At 39.2% G+C, this 23742-nt stretch overlaps 1 protein-coding gene across 1 annotated transcript in view; it reads left to right on the forward strand.

Annotated features, from left to right (window-relative positions):
- ARFGEF3 (ARFGEF family member 3) overlaps positions 1-23742 on the forward strand; it is a gene marked incomplete at both ends in the record, with an annotated part of 82421 nt that overhangs the window by 25712 nt on the left and 32967 nt on the right. Inside the window, 9 exons of the mRNA XM_082303016.1 lie at positions 6895-6963; positions 9801-9932; positions 11694-11816; positions 13311-13353; positions 14361-14439; positions 16329-16433; positions 19586-19910; positions 21263-21375; positions 22108-23018. Of these exons, the coding sequence (XP_082159142.1) occupies positions 6895-6963; positions 9801-9932; positions 11694-11816; positions 13311-13353; positions 14361-14439; positions 16329-16433; positions 19586-19910; positions 21263-21375; positions 22108-23018 (1900 nt within the window). The remainder of the gene's footprint in view (positions 1-6894; positions 6964-9800; positions 9933-11693; positions 11817-13310; positions 13354-14360; positions 14440-16328; positions 16434-19585; positions 19911-21262; positions 21376-22107; positions 23019-23742) is intronic.

The raw sequence follows: 23742 nt of genomic DNA on the forward strand, positions 1-23742 counted from the left end.
CTTGGGTTTGCTTGTCTCATTTTACTTCTTTTTGGTTATTTTTAAAAGTCACTTTTTTCATGTGCTTAGTTATAAGTAACCAGGTTAATTCCAATGGATTGAGTGACCTACCTTGTGTGCTTCAAGATAAGATCATCCTTTCCTGAGTTAATTAGAACTATGGTAAATGCCTAGTACTGTGATTAAAGAACTCCCCTGGTTCTTAGGTGCTTGGTCATTGTAGCCAAAACCAGTCTGGAGTTAAATAGCTGAGCATTCTCCTTAAGGGATACAAAAGAATGACAATGGTAATGGCCTGAATGTGGCCAGATGGATGCTGGATGAGAGCTGCCTAAACCAGTCAGTAGTGAACGCAGTATCTCAAAAATCAAACCTCTTTCCAGGATCCATGGCTTTTCCTCACTAACTTTCTGTGCTTGAAAGCTATCCCTGAATAACCTCTGTGGGTTTGGTCAGACGTGTAATTTCAAAAATCTCAGCAGAGGGGTTGGTCAGCTTAAAAGATTTGCAGGATAGAAAAGTAGCCTTAGTTTCTTGCCTGAAGAAATTCTAATGCAAAAATTTTAGCTGTCTCAGAGCTGTGATGCTATGAAGGTGTTTTCAGATGGAGAACATGCTCATTCTGTCACACTGGACCTGTCACATTTGGTGTGGCATAATCAAAACCGTTGGCATCAGCCAAAAAGTAGCAAGTCCCTAGCTCTGGAAAGTGTAATTTCACACCTGTCCAGTGTGGAAGTACAAGTTCTTACAGACTTTTTTTTATTCTTAGACACATACCAAGAACCTGGAGTTTGTTTAACCATTAAGAAAATGAATTGCAAAGACATTGTATCGTCACAACCCCAAATATAGAAACCCTTTAACTTTCATATATTGCCTTTTAGTCTTTTGCCTGCTGCCGGACATGAGTGCTTACTGGTGGTAACAGTGCCAAGTTCTGCCAGCCAAACTGGCCACACAGCAGTGGCATGAAAGGGTCACTTGCCATAGCTTTTGCATGCAATAGTACCCGTACTGCAGGTGTGGCACAGCTGTGCACAGATGCACCCTTCTCTGGGTGCATCTCTGTAGACCTTCTCTGCTTATGAGCATTCCATGATCAGGGCCACTGCTACCATTGCTGTTAACACCATCTGGTCCTGGGGGCAGCTGAGGAGAGAACTTGTGTCCCAATAAGCTGTTCTGACACCGCCAGCCATCTCTGTGGGTCATCTGCCCTGGAGCTCCTCACATCTCTTGTAAGAGAGGAAAAAGATACAGAAACTATACGTAACATAGTGGTTGGTGATGCAACCGCATAACCAGCTTATCTGGCTTTTTAATATCACTTTTCTGGATGCAGGTCAGGATATGGTCTGGGATAGTGCAAAATCCTCTGGCAGGTCAGACAGCCTGTGGGATACCACTTCTTAGGTTGCCTTCAGGCTAACTTCTTGCCAATTAATCTAGAGATTTGAAACAGTAATTTTAAATCAGCTGTTGTAAAGTACATTGCCATTCAGAACACTTCCCTGTTATAGTTTTGCACTATCTGAGAGCAAGGGAGTTATCTTTCCTCTCCCCTGCCAAAAAAATTCTCTTGTTGTCAAGAATAAATGTCAAAATTTTCCACCCAGGGGAGATACCAGTTCTTTTTTTGCTTGACAGCTCTGGTTCTACTTACATCCATGTGTTGACATCCTGTTGAATCATTTTGGTAATTGATGCATGAAACTTCATTTTTATTTGAGAACTCTTTAAATTTTTGTTGGTATTTTTCAGTTTGGTATGTGTGCTTTTTCACTTTTGTTTTACTCAGATTTGTGTATTATAATTTGTGAAGTAATGCAGTATACCTAAATAGGATGTAACCTTTGAAGGGGAAATTGTCATCCTAGTATTGCTATTCAGCCTTTTTCTTTATTTTTCCCTGCCTTTGATTGTTAAAATTCTAAAGACAAAAGCCCCTGTCAGAGTGTTGAGAAAAACTGTTAAGCATCTATTAAGCTTTGAATAATTTCTTTCCCTTCTACAACTGTACTGCATAAGCAGACATTTCATTTGGTTTCATACCACCATAAACAGTGTTCAGCGGCAGTTCTGTTTTAATCCAGTGAACTAAATGGGCATTGTCTTCTCAGAGCACTCAGCCTGTCATTACTGATGATGTGTAAGGTTCTCCTGTACCAGATACAGTCCTTAAGTCTGAAGCCCTGGTGCATTCATAATGCTGAGCAGCATTTATGGGTTTACTAATTCATAGCAGACACACTCTCCTCTCTCTCCATAATTAAAATCTGCTGTTTGGTACAGTGACCCATGGTACAGTGTACATGACTTCATTAGTGCTTTTTGTTTCTCTTGCCCTTGTTTCCCTTCAAGGCCAAAGAGTGCGACATGAGCAGGTTACCAGTAATTCTGACAAATAGGAGGACACCTCCTGTCCAAACTGTTTTGCAGAAATATTGGATGACTTTAAATGTCAAACTACTGAATGAGGTAGAGGGCTGTCCTTCCTTGTCTTCTGTCAGTGTTTTCCTCCAAGGGGCAGGATTTGAGAATCATCTGAGCGCACATTGCATCCAGGTTTACAAGCCTGCAAATAAAGGAAGTCAGGAAAGGCTTCTTTTACAAATCCCACAAAGGGATTAGAGGTGGCTGCAAAATTGTTTGTTAGTAAATTGTAAAATTTTGAACCTTTTTTCTCTTTCTTGGGGGTACTGCTTGCTTTCTTACACGCTGTGTTTATTTGATGTGCCTCCACCATAAGTTTTTCAATGTGAGAGTTGCTTTCTACTACAGACATGTACTAAGCTCTTGCAGAACCTGGCCAGCAATGCTAGGCAGCCTTACAATCTAAAAACATTCCCTCTTTTTTCCTCTTCAAGAGGTCATAGAATGGTTTGGGTTGAAAGGGACCTTAAAGTTCATCTACTTCCAGTGCCCCTACCATGGACAGGGACACCTTCTTCAGACCAGGTTGTTCAAAGCCCCATCCAACCTGGCCTGGAATTCTCTCTCTTAAAGTATGGAATCACACAGAATCACAGAATGGGTAAGGTTGAAAGGGACCACAGTGGTCATCTGGTCCAATCTCCCTGCTCAAGCAGGGTTATCCTAGAGCACATGGCACAGGATGGATAGACGTCATGATGTCAGTTTAATTACATTGCACTTCAAATCCCATACATTTTGTTTTCATTGACCTTCATTGTGGCATCAGAAGCAGATTTTTTTTGGTTTGTTTCTACTTACTGTGAAAACTACCCAGGTGTGTGCTCTTATACTACATTTGGGACTGTATCCTGGGACTCCAGGGAGTAGGAATTACACTTGTTGTTCCATGACAGAACTTCAACAGTAATTAAAATAAATACTTTCATTACAAATAAACCATTTATGGAAATGTGATCTCATCAGGCATTTGCAAGATAATGCTAGCCAATTAAAAAATCCTGTAACTTTTGTGACTTTGAAACTATCTCTACAGTTATATAAGTTCCTTCTTAAAAAAAAAAAAAGTGGTTTAGAGTCCATGCCAATCAGTAAAAGCTGATTTTCAATTTTGTTTTTTACTGGAATTGCTTTCTAGTTATTAGGAACTGCTTTGTAGTTTTGTTTTTGCTTTCCCTAGCAGTGGTTGCAAAAAGAAAATGTCATTGCCCAAGAAAGCCTCTACCTTTCTTTTCTTTATTTTTTTAAATACGGATTGTTTGAGTTAGTGTCATGAGTAGTTAAGCAGCCTATGGGGATATCCTGTCTGGAGACTCAGTGTTTTCAGTGGATCTGAATGATTAAGTTTGGTTTTGTTTGGTTGGTTTTGATCCCATTTTTCATCCAGTAATTTAAAAGAGGAGCCTGCTGTCTTCCTGTTTGTTCCACATAAATGGGAAAACATGCAAGTTAAGTGTTTGGATCATTGCCAAGACTGTAAATGAGCCCTATAGCAGCGCTGATGGAAATCATAGCTGAGAGTAGTCTTGTGTATTGGTCAGAGATGGTGTTTCAGAACATACAAATGATTTGTGAGGGAAGGTGGAGCAGTGGAGTAAGGCAAGAATATACTGGCCGATAACTTGTGCTTCTGTGATTTGACTGCATCAGATCGTATGCCCTTTCTCTAGCTAGTGGGTTCCCAGATCTTTTTTTTCTACAAACAGTAGCAGTCAAAACTTAGCAGTCTTCTGCTGAAATTCTCTATTGCTTCATAGCAAGGTTTTGATCATCACTTCCTTACTGAACTTGATCTCTGATGTTTCTGTCATTCACGTTACATGCAGGTTTTTTGGCATTTGTGACAGAAAGGAGTATATATATGCACATGTATATATATGCACTAAGTTTTCACAGTTCAGCTCCATAAAAGAGGGAAATTTAAAAAAAAAAAAAAAAAAGAGGGGAAGAAAGATATTTTGAAGAGCAAAGACTTAAAAGAATGCCTGAACTGGCATGTCCTTCCATGCATTGTAGTGTATTGGCTTCTGGGTTTTGATCTGTAGAAAGCATTAGATAATAACACATCCTACAAAGCCAAGATGGGACAAGAGAGCAGAAAATCACATAAAGTAAATAAGGTTTTACAAGAAGGGAAAATCAGGACACACAAACTACTGAATAGGATTAGTCATGGATGTCCATCGCAGCTCTTAGCGTGGTAAGAAGAGATTTGTCAGTAGGAGGTAACAGTTGTCTGTCTCTGCGTTTAGGAACTGTGTTCTACACCTGTGTTTAACCCAGCAGTGTCTGGACAGTACAAATCAGTTTCTCCTTAAGTACTGAATATATATTTTTAGCCAGTTGCTGAGCTCTCACAGCTATTAGAAATGTCAATAAAATTTCAGGGTCATTAATAGTTGAGAAAGTGAGGCCCAACAGCTGACTGTGAGGCTGGCCAGTAGTTTAGAATCCAGTTAGTGCTCAACAAAATTGTTTAACTTCAAAGTTTTAAATTTTGCACATATGGTCTGAGCAGCAGATGGAAATATCAGCCCTTAAAGCTTACGTACTTATTAGCCAAATGAGATTATTGAGAGTTTTTATAATTGACTGTTTACTTTTCTGTTGTTCTGTAGAATTTGCTCTGTGGACAGGAAGAGAGCTACCACAGTTCACTTTCACTGGCACTTGTGCATGTACCAGTAAATGTTACGGATTGCAGAGAAATTTGTGGAGTTCCTATCAAGAAATACAAAGTACAGCGTTCTTAATCATTTGCGGTTAGAATTAGATTGCTTTCTCTGGCAAGTTTAAGTGCTCTGTAGCTCGTATATCTCCTTGTAATACTGAGTTGGGCTGTGTAACACTTTTAAGATAAGAAAATCCATTTTGTCCATTTCGAAGAAAAGAAAAACCATGAAGAAGGAACTTGGCTCAGAAACGTTGCTTTGCTCAAAGATAAATGCTAAATATCTAAAAAAGAGTTTCTAGTGCAGGACTATTTAATTCATAAGAGTAGCATGCCCTTTTTGATTGTTGCTTCCTCTAGTATTTATTCACATTATTCAGCCTCTATTTATGAAGGACTGAGAGTCAAGGCAAGATAATATGTACAGAAAACTGTAAAATTGCCATTACACAATGGTTTAATTGGAACACTTTTTGTAGTAATGTCATCTTCTGTAAGAACAGATCAAGCTTCTGATTAGTATTTTATTTATAAAACAAAAATGCAAACAAGCAAACAGAAAACCCTACAGCCTTGGAGTAAGGTGTGACATCCTGTAGTGAAATACAGTTTTTCTGCTGAGAAAAACATTGGTAAAGGTGCAGTGCATTCAGTGTATAGAAACTTTTCAGTGTGAATCTCAAAATGCAAAACAGTTTATTTATGTCCTCCTTCAGGAAGATGTCACACTCACCTGTGGACAGACTCTTCTGTACTTTGCTTCTAGTTAACACCCAGTAATGTTGACTTATCTGATGGCCCGGGTTTCCTTGTGAAGCAGAGAACGGTAGTTCTGAGTAGGGCTGAGAAGTTGTGGGGACCAATACATAAGTGTTAATGTGATTGATACTTGCAATTGTGATTGCTGGTACACTTATCTCAAGAAACTCATACTATTTCAGACCAAGCAAAACATAAATTCTGGTACTGGAGGAATTTTATGCTTTGATGGACAGAAAGCAGTAGCTGAGACTCTGTCTTCTGTGAGGCAGGAGAGATTGGAAAGGAAGACAGGAGGGAGGGAGGACATCTCCAGACATGAAAGGCATCACACCACAGTTCCTCTCACCACATTGCCCCACTCATCCATTTGCCCTGGTGGTTCACATCACACTGTCACTCCCCTTCTCTTCAACTGGACTTTTATCAACTCAATTGTGTTGAATTGGGCTTTTAGTTTCTTATTTCTCCTGCTGAATTCAGGACAGGACAAGCCTCCCTTCATGGACTGGGGTTTATGGATTGGTTTTTACTCATCAAGTGACTGTAATACACTTACTGGAAATATCCTATGCTGGGAAATCCTTGTGTCATGCAGTAATTAATGGCTTGTTTCACATAATACTTATCTATCTGTGCCACTTAAGTAATAACTTGCATTGTATGCATTTTTCCTTCCTCTTTTGTTATATTGATAGAAATGAATGCAAGGACTGATTATAAATCATGCAAAGCTTGTGGCTAAAATATGAATAGGGGTCCAAGGCCAGAGCTGATCACTGGATTGTCTTGCTTTTGGTGGTCATATGTAGGAGACAGCAGTAAGTAATCCATTGGGTGGTGCCTTTAGGGCCAACAGATGTGGCTTCTCAGGAGGATCTCCTCTATCCCAGTAACACACGGTGCTAAGAAGCTTCTGATGCTGTTCTAAGAATTGGAAGGAGATGTGGCTAGAAGCACATGGGTGGGAAAAAGACTCAATAATGATTGAAACTTAATTTTTTTCATTTCCTCTCTTTTGATACAAGGTCTTGCTCTGTATAACATATACCTCCACCTTTGAGCTGAATGGGAGTTCGGTGTTGAAGATTGCTGAGGTAAGTGCTTCTGTTATACCACAGCTTGTGTCACTTAACCTTTCCCCGCTACCTAGAGTGTGTCTTCCATATGTAACCTGAAACTGAACTAGTCTAAAACACATCTACTATCTTTAGGACTGATATTACCTAATGTCTGTTGTTAAGGAATAGTTGCAAGTTGGGCAAGTTTGGGCTTGCATGGGAAGGCACTCTTGGAAGCTGACTGATAATTGTATATTACAGCATTGCACATTTACTACTCCTCATATTTACTTTATTTTGCTTTTTTGCAGTAGAAAGGTTCTCTTGAGTTCTTTATAAAACAGCACTGTGATGATTTCTTACTGGTTGCAAGTCTAACACTAATGAAGTGTCCTCAAGAGAAGCGTGTAAGCCATAGTGTGCCATGTTAGCACAAGTGCCTCAATGTTCCTTGTGTGTATCTCTTTCCTGACACATCCAAGTAAAACATTTATTATGCTTCTACATCCATTAGGCTATTAGTCACTCTATTCCCTCTAGTCCATTAGATTTTAGTATGAATTAAATTGTAAGGGAGCTTTGGTTGTAGAAAAACATACCTGCAGGCATATTAAGTGAGCCTTTTTTAGGTGGGTGGTATTTTTAATACACTCTGTTGCCAGCCATGGGACTGTTTGTTCAGGTTAGAGAAGATGCACAGGAACATTTAATCCTCCTGTGCAACACACACTGCTGTGTGCAGAATCTATTATAAAATTACATTGTTATCATGGTATGGGCAGAGCTAGTGTCTGTGAAGGAATGTAAATATTATTTACATGTCCTACACTTCCGAGTGTCTGTAGACATTTAGAGACGTGTGCCTTCTCATTTTTTTGGTATTTGGCGTGGGGGTTTTTGTAAAAAAAAAAAAAAATCCCATGTGAAAATAGCTTACTTTAGCTGGAAGTTACAGTATTTTCCGAGTTTAAGAATAAAACTGACCTTGTGTTATCTTATTGGAAGCTGAGAAAGGAGTTGTAGGGATAACAGGGAACCAAAGAAAACTACCTCCATTTTGTAAAAAACGAGTTTTAACAGGAAAGGATACAACATAAATAGTTCATGTATATAACATATACAGGATAAAAAAAATATAGTAATTATTCTAGATTAGCACAGCTTAGATTTTGGTTTCTCTTGTGCTAGGTGAGACCATAAGGTGTGGGCTATTTTTGGAGGTCTTTGTAAGCCCCATCTGTAGATGCTGCAGCAAGGATGAACTGAATTGCTACTTAAAGCAAGCCACAATCTTTAGATTTCTACTAAACCCTCTTTATGTCAGTGTTGCACACTGAAAAAAATACAGATAATTTCCCCTACTGCAGTTTTTCTCACATATTCTCACAGACTTCCTAACATGCGAGGCAAAAGCTGATGAATTAGCTTAGTGCATCTCTTTGCTGTAGGTAAAGACCTCTAGATTAAACAAAGTACTTGCTGGCAAAAGCATTTGATGACTCTAAACCCTTCAGCTTTCAATCTTTAAGAGCATTACCTAAGACTAGGGGGAAATGGTCAATCAGTCATGGTCTGTATGCTATAAACTGTAGAAATAATCAGAAATAATATTTTCTATTCTCTCTCTAAACAGCAGGGTTGTTATTCATCAAAAGCATTCTGAAAAATGGTAGTTGTCTTTCACAGATTGATGAGAAACTGCTGTTCTTGGTAGTTGCACTTCACTTTCATTCTCAGAAGACTAACCAGGTTTTAAAAAACTTTGCTAGTGTACTGATACAAATTAGGACAATGAGAGTTCTTGTCTTTTATGGTGAGCAAGACTCTAATGCATGATGAGATGTGCCGGCAAAGCAAACAAAACTCATTTCCGTCAGTGAAAGCAGTGTCCGTGAAGGAATGTAAATATTATTTACATGTCCTACACTCCCAAGTGTCTGTAGACATTTAGAGACGTGTTCCTTCTCATTTTTTGGTATTTTGGTACACACCCAGTATTACAAGCACTAATACTGAGTGTGCTTGCTTCTGTTTGGAGTGTTTGGGGGTACAGTTATTTTCTCCACACTTCTTGAGAAAATACTAGGCCTTAGAGAATTCCTAGGTCTTCCTAAATAGCAAATCCTACCAGGCATGTACATGCTTCCCCAGGTTCCTCCTCCCCCAGCTTTAGGTAAGGCAAAGACTTTAACAGCTGGAATCACTATGCCTTTGTATCTGAATCTTCCAATGTATAAGCAGTAGGAAACAGAAAATCATTTCTCAGTTCAGCATTTGGTTAACCTTCTGACTTGCTTTAAGGGAAAGGTGGCAGAGAGGAGCTTTCTGTTCCAGTGCCCATGCTATTTAACATTTCTTTCCATGTTGGTCCCTCACTTTTCCTACCCTGCACTCTGTAGCAAGTAGAGCCACTCCACTTTCCAGGATTGGAAAGGTGCTGCCTTTGTTACTGGTAGAACTCTCTGAGGACTATCTCTGACAAACAAAGCTACAGTCTGGCCATTTTGCACTGCCTGAGCATTTGCAATTCATGTGTACAAAACAGTGGCACTCCAAATCTTTCTGAACCTTATCAGCTTCAAATTAAGGAAGCATCCAACATGAAGAGTACTATAATTTGTGGCCTAAGTATTTATTAATAGTATTGAAAATTAATTAATAATAGTATTGAAAATAGATTAACAGTATTAAAAATAGACTAAATCTTCCCCTGTGCACCTTCTCATGCTTGCCTAGACACTTGCAAGAAAATTTAGTTGATGCTGTTGCTTGTTTTTATGTGTGTGTTTGTTGCTCCAATGTGTCTTTTGGAGGTTTATTTTGATTGACTCTGTTGTGTTTCATTAGCTAACCTTTCTGTGTTTTGCTCTTAGTTGTGTTTTGCATGCCATAGAGCTGGAAGTCCCCGAATGCATGAAATGATCAAAATGTCCATTGCTCACCTCTTTGGAGCCCTGAGCTCTCGCATTTTTACTGCTGCTTCTTCATCAGTGGCTTTTCAAAAGGTACCTTGCCCAGCCATTTAGAACACAGGCCTTCTGTAAGATTGGAACTCAAGTGGACATTATTAGCTCGCATGCGGAGGGGAGAAAATAAGGAGGTACCAACCATGCTCTTTCCAGAAAGTCAGCCTACCTCTAAGAATGGTGTTTCATTAATTAATTCAGGTACTCTAGAAAAAGGCTTACCGCTCAAAAAGAATGATCTCCACAGCACTGGAATGGTTTGGCCTCTCTGAAGGGCTGTATGTGGTTAGCAGGCTTTTAGGGTTATTTGTCCGCTGGAGTTCAAGTGATAGGTGAATGACAGGCAGAGTTGGTCCAGACCAACTTACAAGAACATCTGCATCACTGACTGATTGATAGCTTGGTTTCATTTCAGTGGCAGTTAGAAAGAATCAAGAGTTTTGTTTGTGTGCCCATGGCCATATTGATTAGACTGTGTAATCAGATCGCTTTAATTTTTCCCTCTTAAAAACTCATCCTCATTAAGGAACTATAAAAATGACTTTACATCATATAATATCCTTCTCATTCAAAAATGTACACCAGGTGCATTTATGTATACTTCTGATGCATATAATTTATACGGTATATTTATATTTTTAATAATTTATATTTTTAATAATTTTTTCAAAGCTAGTACAATTTATATTTACAGTTCTTGCTAGCTATATATCTAAACAGTGGCAGAATGAAACCACTAAAACTGAAAAATATAAAAGTATGTGAGCAATCATTTACTTTTTTTTTTTCTTTTTTGGTTGGTTGCTTGGTTTGGATTTTGGGAATTCTTCTTGTGGTCATAGTGAACGATAAAGCTTAGTGTAGGACAAAGGACCAAAACTGCTTCCTCAAGAAGACTGTATTGTACAGTTCTGTCACAAACCCACTCAGCTCCATCAAGACGTTTATCTACTTAGTAGTTACTGTGCAGTGTGCTTACACTGTTTGCTCCAGTTACAGAGACCCAACACCTCCCATGAAGTATCTGATGAAGGATAGAAACTGCGCTTTTCAGTGTGCTGTCCACAGGATCCTAGCTGTGTAACACTTTGGCAGCCATTTGTGCTGGGGCAAAGGTCAAGCACCACTCTGGGCACAGCACATTGACAGAAAACTGCCACCAGCTGGGCATGGAGTTGGGATGATCCATGAGTGTTCTTCTACTGCTACCTTGGCTCCCATGGGATCTCTGAGCAGAGGAGCCCTCTGCTGGATTGCCAGTTATTAGAAGGCAATTGTTTGTGTTATTTATGGTAAAGTGCTATTGTATTTTCTGTGTTAAGAAAGGCCTTCAAAGGCTTTCAGATGTGTTACATTATGTAATAATTATCACAGAAAAAGTGGCAAATACCTGTACATCAGAAGCCACATGCTTGAAGAATTGGAAGGTATTTAACATTGCAGACATAGACTTGCAGAGGGGTAGTTACAGTAAGTATCAAGAAATGAACAATCAAAGCAGTGTTTAATGAATTCTGTACAGAGCAAGGCAAGTACCAAAATCACTTGGGTTTGACAGGAGACTTTGCTGGTTTTGCCCCACCATTTCTGCAGCTGTGAGACTGATGAATTGCAGGCTGCTTCTAGATGCTGCTTACTTGGTTTCCATACTGCTGAAAACTTCTAATGCGCTAATAAAGCAATGAGAAATAGTAAGGAAGGCTGACTCTCTGCATGCAAGAGACCTTGGTATCCTCCTAAAATGTGTTCCTGGCAAGTGACAGTTCATCTCTTTGTACTGCTGTCTTGTTTCCTCATCAGGTTTGCATTGAGACATATGTATCTAGCTGTCACCAGCGGAGCATTAACACCGCTGTGCGGGCAACCCTCAGCCAAATGTTGAGTGACTTGACTTTACAGTTACGACAAAAGCAAGAAAACATGGTGAGCCTTCTGGCATCAACAAATGGTTCCATGTCCATGGCTGCGTACCGTTTTGTTTCTCTGAATGCCTTATGGCTTTTATTTGACACTTCCTCAATTAATCCTGTTTAAAAGCTTTTTTGGGCTCTGATTATGCCTGCCTCAGAGCTCTCACGTTGTCAGCTCTAGCTGGCTGGTTTGGTTTTTTTTTCCTTCCATTATCCAAAAGCGACTTTGTTCTGATGTCAGGCTGCCTCAGCCTTTTCCATTCTTTTATTTTGTTTGCTTGTTTTTCTAACGTTTATTGAAATCCTTCTGCCAAAAGTTTTTGCATGACAAATATTTATGTAACAAGAGCAGATTCTCAATTAAGGAAAGTGTAATTGAAGTTTTTCTTCCACTTTTTTAATAGAAGATAATTTTAAGTTAATAAAATTCTTTTTTTCTTTGTTAGCAGAAAAAAATTTATTTATTTCATTATTAAAATCCATAAGAGCTGTTTGAATGACATCCAAGCACATTTTCAGCAAAACTGTAAATGTTCTGGGTAAATGTGGAATTACATTGGCTTCTTACATTTGTTTGTACTGCTTTGTATAATATCATATTGTCAAAGAAGTACTATTTGTAAAAGCCAGTTTCTATTTATTAGGAAATTTTAAGGACTGTAGTTGCACAGATTTCTTTTCCTTACATCTGCTTTGGGTTAAGATGATCACGTCTATTTTGGATTAGTAGACTAGATTGCTTTTATCCTGCTGAGCAATGGCAAAAAGAATTAATCAGTTTAAGTAAACTTGTCTTCTGTTTGTGCTAAGTAGGTTCATTTTACCAGCCAAAGCATTTACCCAGAAAAAACCCCAAACAAACAAACAAACAAAACCAGTTTGGGTCTGCAAATTCAATTTTGTTAGTTCTTTTCTTAGCTGAGGAGTAGGTAAAAGGGTATGAGAGCTGCATGTAGTTCCTGGCAGTTTGTTACTGATGCTTGAGAGAAGAACTTGGCTTGACCCTGTTGTGCACTGGTAGGAAGAATCCCATACCGCAGCTGAACCAAACGATATAAGAGATCATTTCCATTTCCTGACTGCCATTAATTCTGTTGATACTGTAACATTAGTATTGTCAGTGTTCTAAACTCTCTAATACTCCATTGATTTTGGTTTCTAGGTAGTTTGTGAAGTCTAAACTATGCTTTCCTCTCATTTATTTTCAATTCAATTTACATGCCTAATTATTACCGAGTTGTTTTACGTGTAGGAAATCCCTTAAGGACTTACAAAGCTTTCAACATCCTTGAGATGCAATTTCCTTAAATCTAAATGACTGTTAAAACAGATCTTAAGGAATTTTTTTAAATGTTTTGCAAAAGCTTCACTTAAAAACCCTAGCAAACAAAAAACCCAAAATAGATAGAGGACATGAATTTAAGAAAGTTCTGCTGTTAAGTTATTGCTTCTATAGTGTTCTTCTGCTCCTTGCACCAATTACACCACCTTTGTCTTTCCTCAACAGACAGCTGAAAACCCTGACACCTTGCAGAAATTCAAGAGTCAAGGTAATACTTTTTTAGTGACTCCTTCCAATCCAACTTTTTTATTCTTAACTTTCCTTTTATCAACACAGTGCTGTTTGATGTCATGGGAGTTGCACCCTCAGGGTTTCATAACTTCTCCATAGTTTGGTGTTCTCTCTGTTCCCTGTGGTAGGAGCTGAGACAGCCCTGTTAGCTCCTAATATTTTCAGTTGTGTCTTCATTTGGACCATGGTAACAGCATTGTACTCAACATAGTAATAAATTTTTGTTTCAAGGTGCTAACTTCTGTAATTAAGGAGTTCCAGTGGTCTGGAAAAAATTTTAGTAAGTGCCTTTACTTCCTGAAATGAAATAGATTCACAGAGTAAGATGTGGAATCTGAAAATGATTATTTTATTTCAGTCATATATTATATTATATGATTACATAATGACTACTTTTGAAAGCGCATCACTATTGAAGGTGTGTTTACACTTGCCAGGTGATTCTTTTACAAGAGAATGTTCTTCTATTCCCATTGTAGCTTTACTTTCAACATCTTCTAGTGAGAAAAGATAGTCCCTGCTTTTGACCTTCACAGAGGATTTCTGTAGGAGAACTTGTGTGAATGGAGACTAAAATCTTTGAAGAGCACAAGCATTCTTTTATAAGATCAGAACATGGTCAGACATTAGAAGTTGTGTAAGAGAGAGAAGCTGCAGGGAGAGATACAGAAATTGGCTGCCATGTAGAAATACTGGGGCCTGTCTTTTTTATTATTTAATTGTATACTTATTTTATTATCTGAATTTGATTTCAGCTAACCTTCTGTAAATGCATGTAAGCAATTAATGCTCTCTCCGGAGTTAATACTGCTGCTTTTGCATTTTGTGGTGATCACTTTCCAATCTAGGACTTTCCTACTGCATCTTCTCTATGAATTTTGGTAGCCCTGGCCCTTGTTTAGAAGCTCTGACCAGCTCTGATGCCATTAAGGTTGTAATCCAGCTGCTCATATGTAATGCTTCTGATCTTTGTCCTTTTTGGAGGTACTTCAGCTGAGTCTCTTTGTGATGATGTTGTATCTGTCCTCAGTGTGCTCTGTGAGAAGCTCCAGGCTGTCATAAAGTGAGTTATTTAAATTTATAGTTTCAATTTATTACCTGGAGATTGAGAGTTTCACTGATGCATGTGATTGTACTGTTGTAGTTCTGGAATTATGGATCAAAGCTGTGCTTCAGTGAAGTGTTTACTAGAAAGTATTGTTCATGATGCATTAATTTAATCCTCGCTTGAATTGAGGAGCTAATTTGCCTTCTTTGTGCACTGTTCAGGTTTAAAGAGCTTCCAGCAAATCTAATCTGTGGCTAACTTCCATACAGCAGCAAAATACTAATCCAAGGAGAAGTTTTCTTTTCTGGCTGGAATAGCCATCATAGAGATAATAACAAGTACAAGAGCCATGGAAAGACCTAACAGAAACTATATTTAGAATTAATAAATCTGTCCTTCTTAGGCAAGCATTTATCCAATTGAAGTAATTTGTATTATCAAATAATTCTTCCAATTTAGGAATATCATACACTCTACCTACTTGAAAATGCACGATCTTAACTTTTAAAATGTGGTTGTTATGGACAGTGTGTTATATGCTCTGCAATTTTCAGAAACTACCAGAGGCGAAGATAGCACAGGCATCTGTGTGCAGTTCTACAGACTTTCTTCCCATGAGTGTCCCTAATAACAGCAAAATTACAGAGGAGTGCCTTTCTTAGCATTATTTAATCAGTGTCAGCATCTGGGAGAATAAAATCAAGAGTGCAGGGATGCCCTGTGCATGCCCATGCAAGTGTCAACTGCAAGATGATGATCATCTGCATGAAGACACATTGTAAGAAAAGCTGTTGGCAAAAAAGGCATCTGTACCTGGAGTGCCTGTGCCTTTCCAGATAGGCATGGACTGTTGTGAGGAAAAATTTATCACCTTTAAAATATATGAGAAGCCAGCAGTTTTCAACCTTCCATAGCACAGAGTTATAAATCTAGCTTTGAGCCTCAGGATTTAGTGTTTTCTGCATAGCTTGTGAAACAGATATTGCTCTACTTGGAAGAAAATTCATATATGTGAACAAAAGGAACTCAGGCTGTGATAGAATACCAGGTATTTCTTACTCCTTAATTTCAGTTAAGATAAATCCATTCTTTACAGCTTCCTTGACCTACAATCAAGGAATCCTTGACCTACAATCCTACAACCTAGTCTGTAGGAAAATGCATTCCTCCAGCTCTTATCTCTGACCAGAAGAGAGTTATTAAATCCTAGTTTTCTCAGGAGTGCAAACCAGACCGTGGGTGCAGTTGCCATGGAATGTTCCTTTCATAAGGCAGACCTCAGCCTTGCTTGTCTCCTGGATCCTGCAGTTAATGTTAAGAGTAGGCACAGGCAAAGTGCATGTTACAAGTATATCAGTTCCAGGTGTCCACAGGTTCTTTAATATTATTTCTCATGAGGCTTTCTTTGAGTTTATGGTTCTGACAGAGTAACTGGCAAGGCCCTGAAAGCCATGTTACCATGTTATCATGCCTGTAGGCATTGACTTTTGACCATTGTGGCCACCACCATGAAAAAAAATAAAATAACCAGAAGAGAGTAGCCTAAACATGCTTCAGATTGCCTGAAGAAACTACCCAATAGTCCGAAATCTTCAGTTGTCTCCTTTTCCTCTGTTTGAGGCTTCCTTCCCAAGGTTTTAGATTGAATTTGAGTAATTATTTGGGTTTTATTCTTCCTCTTTTTTCACTTTTTTTTTTTGGTAGTAGTAGATCATTGGCATGTGGTCAGTACAAGGTAAATGGGATGATGCAGGTGATCACACCATTGTAAATTGATAGAGAGAAGCAAAATAAATCACTGCTGTAAATTACAGTATAATTTTCAAGTGAACTAAAGTGGGTGTTTTAGAAAATTAAATAGTCTTTGTTTTAATATGATGTGAATAGCATCTTTTCTTTGCCAGTGACAATCGTCAACTTCAGCTTCTTTACTTGGAGTGCATCCTCTCCATGCTAAACAGCTCCTCCCCCAGCATGCACCAGCACAAAGGATTCACTGATCTAATATGGTGAGTACATCTGAAGACTAACGCAAATACTCAGTTTGTAAATGTAAAAGGACCTGCTCCCACCAGCCATGCAAACAAACCAGTAAAAAGTCTCCAGGTGTGAGCAGACCTTGCTGTTAACCTATTAATTTTCTCAGTTTTCATTTCTTTTCTTCTTTGCCTTTGTTTTGCAAGTTCTTTTACTCAGAGTTTGGATTAAAAGGCAGAGATGCTACGTTGTTCTTCAGACTTAGATGTTTATTATTTTCTTATCTGTAGCACAGCTGCACGGGATGTGCCTCTTAGTTAACAAGGTGGAAAATGGCTCTAACTTCCAAGGTCTTTTAAGGTCCCAATCACACATTTATGAAATGCCAACTAATTTGTTTTTATTTATAATCCAATAACTAACTATTCATGATCTGCACTGTGGGTTTTTTGACCCAATACCAGAACACCCAGATTTGTGAAGAAGAAGGAGAAAAGAAGGAGAACAAATCCCCACCCAAAATCCTCCATATTGTTATACATATATATATTGTTATATCCCAGAAACCTAAATTCTCTAAACCCAGGGTTCCAACATTAACCTACTATCAGTTCTTTCTGTGCCTCATATAAAATTGGTTAGGACTGCCTGCTCAGCTACCACATTAAATCCCGGTGGTGAATTATCACTGTAATGAAGTCTAATGGATTTAGCCAGAGCAGAAAATCTCTTACGCTTTCTGCAATAGTTTGGATTTGTGTGTGGCATTAAACATAGAGATGCTCTGCTTTTCATAGGAGGGTACTGTTGAGATTCTTAATGTTCTGATACAATAATATAGGAAGGTAAACAAAATTAATGTCAAATATGTGCTGGTGACCAAAAATGCTTATTATGACCTGCATCGTTGTATAAGTGTTGAGGCTAAATAGTCTTAATGGTGCTTCTATTTTATCAAGAAGTTCTCCTTTTTAATACACTTCACCAGAAAAGCTTGATACCTTTGGTTTTCATATCTACCTCTAAATTGTTTGATACCATCACCTCAAAGCACCTGAAGTAATCCTTCTTTCCTTGTGATTGAAATAGTGGGATTTTTATTGCCTGTGGATAATTGAGTTACAGTAATAAAGCAAGAATGTAAGTAATATGCAGTTCCTTGCAGTCTGTGCCCATCTTGTGACCTAGTCAGGTGATTGTATTAAGGAGAGATATATGTGACTGTTAATGTGTTTCTTGTGCTTTTACCCTGTGATTTTTGAAACTCAAGTGTGTGACTTGGTCCCAGTTCTAAGGATACAACATGTAGAGGCACCCATAACTCCCCCTGCTGTCCCAGGAACATCAGTGGCTGCAAGACTGGGAGGTCTTTAGACTGGTAACACTTGGCAGTGTTGCACAAGGACTCAGTGCTGAGGCCTCTTGGAGCTCTAACATAAGAGCAGAACTCCCTCTCTCATGGCAGATTCATTTCAGAGGTTTCTGCCTTTGAATTTCACCCAACCCTTTTGTGACAGATTGTGGGGCTATCCTATAAGCAAGGTCACTGAAATGATCTCAGTTAAAAGAAAGCACTTGCTATTTTATTTTTAATTTACATCATTTTGATGATCCTGTTTATGCTGCAAATGTACAGGTGTTTGTGTCTGTAACTGTGTACCATGAGGGCAAGCCATCAGGGGTGGGACTTTTTAACCTGCGCTGCTGCCAAAGAATGAATATGCATGCTTCAGCTACCTGCTTAAGTGGGGGGAAAAAAAACCCAAAACACTAGGAAGATGTGAAACAGTTTAAACTGCAAACATGATTTTGAACATTTTGTACACACTAATACATTACCTGTCTGGTGAAGTTGTGATCCAAACTGGTAGCTGTCATTATTCTTTAAAGAGCTGGTGCCTACATGCACACAGGTTTCACTCTGACTGGCACTTTTTAGTCAGTTCCCAACAGAAGATAAAGAAGGGAGCAGATAGAGAAGATTTAGCTCTGTGTTCTGACAGCATTCTCCATAGTTTGATACAGAAACACTTTGATAAGACTAAGATGTGTGGGGAATATATTGCTGTTGCAACCTGTGATTATGCCTGCTTTGAGACAGGCATGTTTCTTAAGCAGTGAATTGATATGTTTTGAAATGTACTGGATTGGAGAAATAAATGGAATAAGCAGATTCAAAGTCATTATCTGATGTCCTATTAAAAGCTGTTTTTCCTTCTGTGACTTGAGAAAGCTGAGCTGTTTCAGCAATCTTGTTAAGAGAAGCAATGAAAATTCAGGACTGCAAAAAATCTTGAGAAAATAAAATGTACTTACCTATGAGGATGTATTTTATGAATTGTTACTTGTAATTGGGTGCTTGCTCTAGGCACTCGTTTGAACCTCTGAGACGTGGGTGAAAACCAGATATGGGACTCATTCTCAGGCAGCCCTTGGCTTCTTAATTTAAGGTCTTGCAGACTGAAGTAAAATGTCAAGTGTGTGAGTGCAAAGCTGAAATAACATCTAATGGAGCAAAGTGCTGAGCTGGCTTTTGTTCCACAGAAGAGTGATCTGCTTGTGTTGAATCACTTAACATGAGTGCTCATGCAGAAAGACAGTTGAAGGAAGGATGGGTATTTACTGTGTAGTGGCATATGAGTGGTATAATGCGCACTTTGAGTTATTGTAGACAGCTTTAATTATGTTCTCAAAAGACAGCCAAACAGAAGCTCACAACTAAGGGTGCTAAAATAAATGCATGTGCTGCTCAGTGATGGAACATTCAGCCTTCTAGTTAACATGGATTAGTTCTTGTTTAGTCAGGTTTTTTTAAAGCTCCCAAGTTGGACTGAAAAAGAGACACTTAGCAGCAGAAGCCTAGAATTTCTGCCTTGTGATAGGCTGCAGCCAGTGAAAGAGGCAGGCATACTATCCTGCAAAGGGACAGCAGTGTGCAGCAACATGAACTTGCAAAATCAGTACCATGTTTCTACAGCACACAGAGGTATTTCCATATGGACTAGCATGCTGATGCTTGGGAGATGAAAAAAGTCTGGCATCATTTGTTTTTCTATCTAACCACTGCTGTTTGACTGATCATTAAAACAAGAGTGTGTATCTCATTTAGCCATGGGCTATTTTCAATCTGTTCTTGTGAGAGTATTTTTTTCCAGTTACCATCTGCTGCTTTTCTCTTTCTCAGGAAGCAACTGTGTCCAGCCCTAATAGTAATCCTGGGAAATCCAATCCATGACAAAACTATCACCTCTGCCCACAGTAGCATCTGCCTTGAGGCTGATTCACCTTCCTCAGGGATCTCTGATCATGGCCGGGGTTCAGGTTGTTCTTCCACGGCACCTGCCCTTAGTGGGCCCGTTGCACGGACCATATATTATATTGCAGCAGAACTGGTTCGACTGGTGGGGTCAGTGGAATCCATGAAGCCTGTGCTACAGTCTCTGTATCACCGAATATTGCTTTACCCACCACCTCAACATCGAGTAGAAGCCATCAAAATTATGAAAGAGGTAGGGTAATCACATGTGCAAATCCAGACATGTAAAACAAAATGTTTGTTTAACAGTAAGTGCTGCTGATATGTGCATACCAATCCATTTCAAACCTTCTCACATAGGGATGTTGAAATTGTCCTTTCTGAGCACAACTGGTATGTCAGTACCACTCTGACAAATAGCTTTATGCAGTTGTAATAGCTGTATTTGTCTCCATAATGCAAGCTACTCTGGCAACTCCATCAGTGCTCATGCTGTGGTGTGCGTGGAGCAGATCCTGTCACTGAGTCATGACTGCTCTTTTGGGTGAGATAGAGCATTACCATCCAGTTCACAACTCCTTTGGCATCTTTCCCCAGACACATCCTCACAGTGTGGTTTCCAGGCATTAAGGTCCATATATGCTTTGATAACATGCCAGGTTTTTGAAATCCAGTTTCTTGGAGCTTTTTTTGAATAGACACAAGAAAGCTGCCAATGTCTTAAGAACCCATTTCAAGACCAGTCCATTCTGGCTTTTTGCCCAGTGCCTCTGAGAGCACTAAAACTGGAGCACTGGGAGTCTTACTTGAACACTATCTGAAACCTTGGACTCTTCCATTCCACATGGGCACCTTTCTTCTCATGTTGTGGAACACAAGGCAATTCATGTAATTTGTAGGAACAGTGGTATCTCCTGGAGAATTTTTCATCTAGCTTATGCATACCTAGGCTGTTCTGTTTCTGAAAAATCTTTCTTAACACCACACAGCCACCCACTTGGTTGCTGTCTAAACTAGCAGTCATCCTATCATTGTCTTTCTCTAATTTTAAACAGTAACAAGGTGGTAATTGAAGTCTTAGGGAGAGCTTAGTGTAGTGTTTTGTGTAGAATGTACCTGTTGCCTCTTTGGGCTCATTAGTACATGCTTGTTTGTATTTCCTGGTGGGCATTAACAAGATGCCACCCAGCAGGCTGAGTCTGAAGGAATCACTTTGCCTATCTTTGCATGATTCCATCATTTTGTAACTAGGTGACTGAGGAGAAAGGCTTCCTTTGGTATAAACTATAATAAAAAATAACTTATGTAGGCATAAAAATTGTCTTGTGGATAGTATCAGATGAAAAAAATTCAGTCAAAAATGTAAAGCACTGGAGAACTTTCTAAATGTGATCCTTGCTGAATATTCTCCTTTACTTGTTTTTCTGCCTTTAAAAAGAGGAAAGGTAACTTTAATAAGTAGAACATCAGTGTGCTGTTTTCCTTTGCTGTGAGAAATTACAGTAGTGCTACCTTAGGTTCCAGGGCTTGATAGAATTATGACTTATTTATTGTATTTAAATAGTGCTTAGATAATCTACTTACTTCCATTTCCTTTCCTTTCAGATACTTGGCAGTCCTCGGCAGCTTTGTGATTTGGCAGGGCCCTGCTCTTCTGAGTCAGAATCCAAGAAGAGGTCTATTTCTAAAAGAAAGTCCCATCTGGATCTTCTCAAGCTGTACGCTTTGTTTCCTCCTTTAGCCTCTTCTGTCTTAAACCTGTGCACACCGAACACTTAAGCAGTTCAGGAGCATACCCAATATGAGCCAGGGTATCTGCCTGGTTAAATAAGCTCTGAAAATGAAAAAGGTTGCTTGGTTTGGCATCAGTCAGGGCCTGTTTGTAAAGATGTGGATAACTACCTTGTGGAGTTTGCCAAAATTCCCACATATGTTGGTTTACAGCTGAAAATTTTTGGGTATGGGTCCATAAACTTGCAGTGAAATAAATGTGTGTTTCTTTAGAGGTACATTTCTAAGATGAAGTCAAAGGAGGTCATAGAAAATTTAAACATTGTCAGATCGAGCAAGAAGGGTTCTCAGTTCCTATAAAGATCATATCTTGTAGATAAGATCATTTTCAGGATACAGATGGGTTTAAATTTAGTTCAGCTGGGTGCTGAGATTTTTTTTTTTTCAGTTTAAGTGCTTGTCTGTAAGAGAGAACATGCTGTGCATGCCGGTATAAATGCATGGTAACTGTTTCCCTTGTTGGCACTCCCTTTACAGAATGACCATGTTTGCATGGAAGACTTAATAATTTGTTGTAATACTAATTGTCTTTCTCAGGAATAATCTTAAAGGATAAATTCACTTCTTTTTTTCCTGGTTATGGAGAAATGGTGTTGAATGATGGTGGTGTGCTCGCCATACATGTTGCATCACTTAAATAAACTCTGTGTTGATTGTAGTGTCATGGACGGGATGACGGAAGCGTGCATCAAAGGTGGTATTGAGGCGTGTTATGCTTCGGTGTCCTGCGTCTTTGCCCTGCTTGGAGCATTAGATGAGCTGAGCCAAGGGAGGGGTCTTAGTGAAGAGCAGATCCAGCTGCTGCTCCAGCGCTTAGAAGAATTGAAGGATGGGACCGAGACAAGCAGGGACTCCATGGAGATCAATGATGCTGACTTCAGGTGGCAGAGACGCATCCTGTCCTCAGAAAACCCTGCCTGGGAGTCAGGAAATGAGAAGAGTCCTGATATTAGCATTAGTGTTACCACAGACACTGGTCAGACTACTTTGGAAGGGGATATGGGACAAACAACTCCAGAGGATAATCCAGAAAGTCAAAAAAACTCCTTGCCATCTCCAACTGGACATGAAAGCAAAGAGATTCATTACAGAGAACCAGAGTCAGAAACCATTGACCAGCCAGATGTTGTTCAAAGAAGCCACACCATCGTCTATCCAGATATAACTAATTTTTTATCAGTTGACTGCAAGACCCGTTCCTATGGATCCCGATACAGTGAAAGTAACTTCAGTGTAGATGACCAGGACTTTTCTAGGACTGAGTTTGATTCATGCGATCAGTATTCCATGGCAGCAGAAAAGGATTCGGGCAGGTCTGATGTCTCAGACATAGGCTCTGACAATTGCTCCCTGGCTGATGAGGAGCAGACACCACGGGATTGCCCAGGTCACAGGTCCTTACGCACTGCTGCTCTCTCTCTCAAATTGCTGAAGAGCCAAGAAGCAGACCAACACAGTGCACGGCTCTTTATCCAGTCACTTGAAGCGCTTCTTCCTCGGCTTATAGCTCTTCCCAGCATAGAAGAAGTGGATGGAGCACTACAGAGCTTCTCTTCAACATTCTGCTCAGGTTTGCAAGCAAATATTTACTGTCTAACCAGCATGCACACTCTGACAGCACTGTACACAGATTCCCTTGTGGGATTTCATCTTCAGAGAATATATCCAGAATAAGGAGGTTTGGGCTTTACACCATACATGCCTCCACAGCAACACACTTCATTTAGGGCAAAGCAAATTGAATATGCAGGCACTGATTCAAAGGGAGGTAAATCCATTGACTCTTAACAGGCTCTGGATTATATCCTGAATCAATAAAGAAATGGAATTAGATACCTCTTTACAGGTTTGTGAAGATCTGTTGAAAAGCTTTGCACATTAAACAGAGGTTGGGGTTGTCCCTTAGCATGAGAGGGGTGTGGGAAGTACCATCACCTGTTCTGAATAAGTAGCTTAGTACATCACCGCACTGTTATTATTAGTAATGCCAGCCTCACAAAGAGGGTGATAATAATTCCACAGCAGCAAGCTCTAGAAAGGATAGGGAAAGAAGAGAGGTCTTCACTCTTGTTTTTCTTTATGCTGCTATCTGACAGGAAATGCAAAGCTCAAAGCTCAGACCAAGTGAAAAATTAAGATCTTGCCTTCTAAGAGATTAAATATCTTCAGTTCTTTCGTGGTTAGAACATTTGGGGTCTTGACCTGTCAAACAAAGAAAAAAAGTCATGCAAAGGCTAGTTTGTCCTGTTGATAGCATATTTAAAATGTGTGTAAATATATATTTTTAGAAAGAT

This window comes from Coloeus monedula (assembly GCF_965178545.1).
Source record: "Coloeus monedula genome assembly, chromosome: 2".
NCBI classification, from domain to species: Eukaryota; Metazoa; Chordata; class Aves; order Passeriformes; family Corvidae; genus Coloeus; species Coloeus monedula.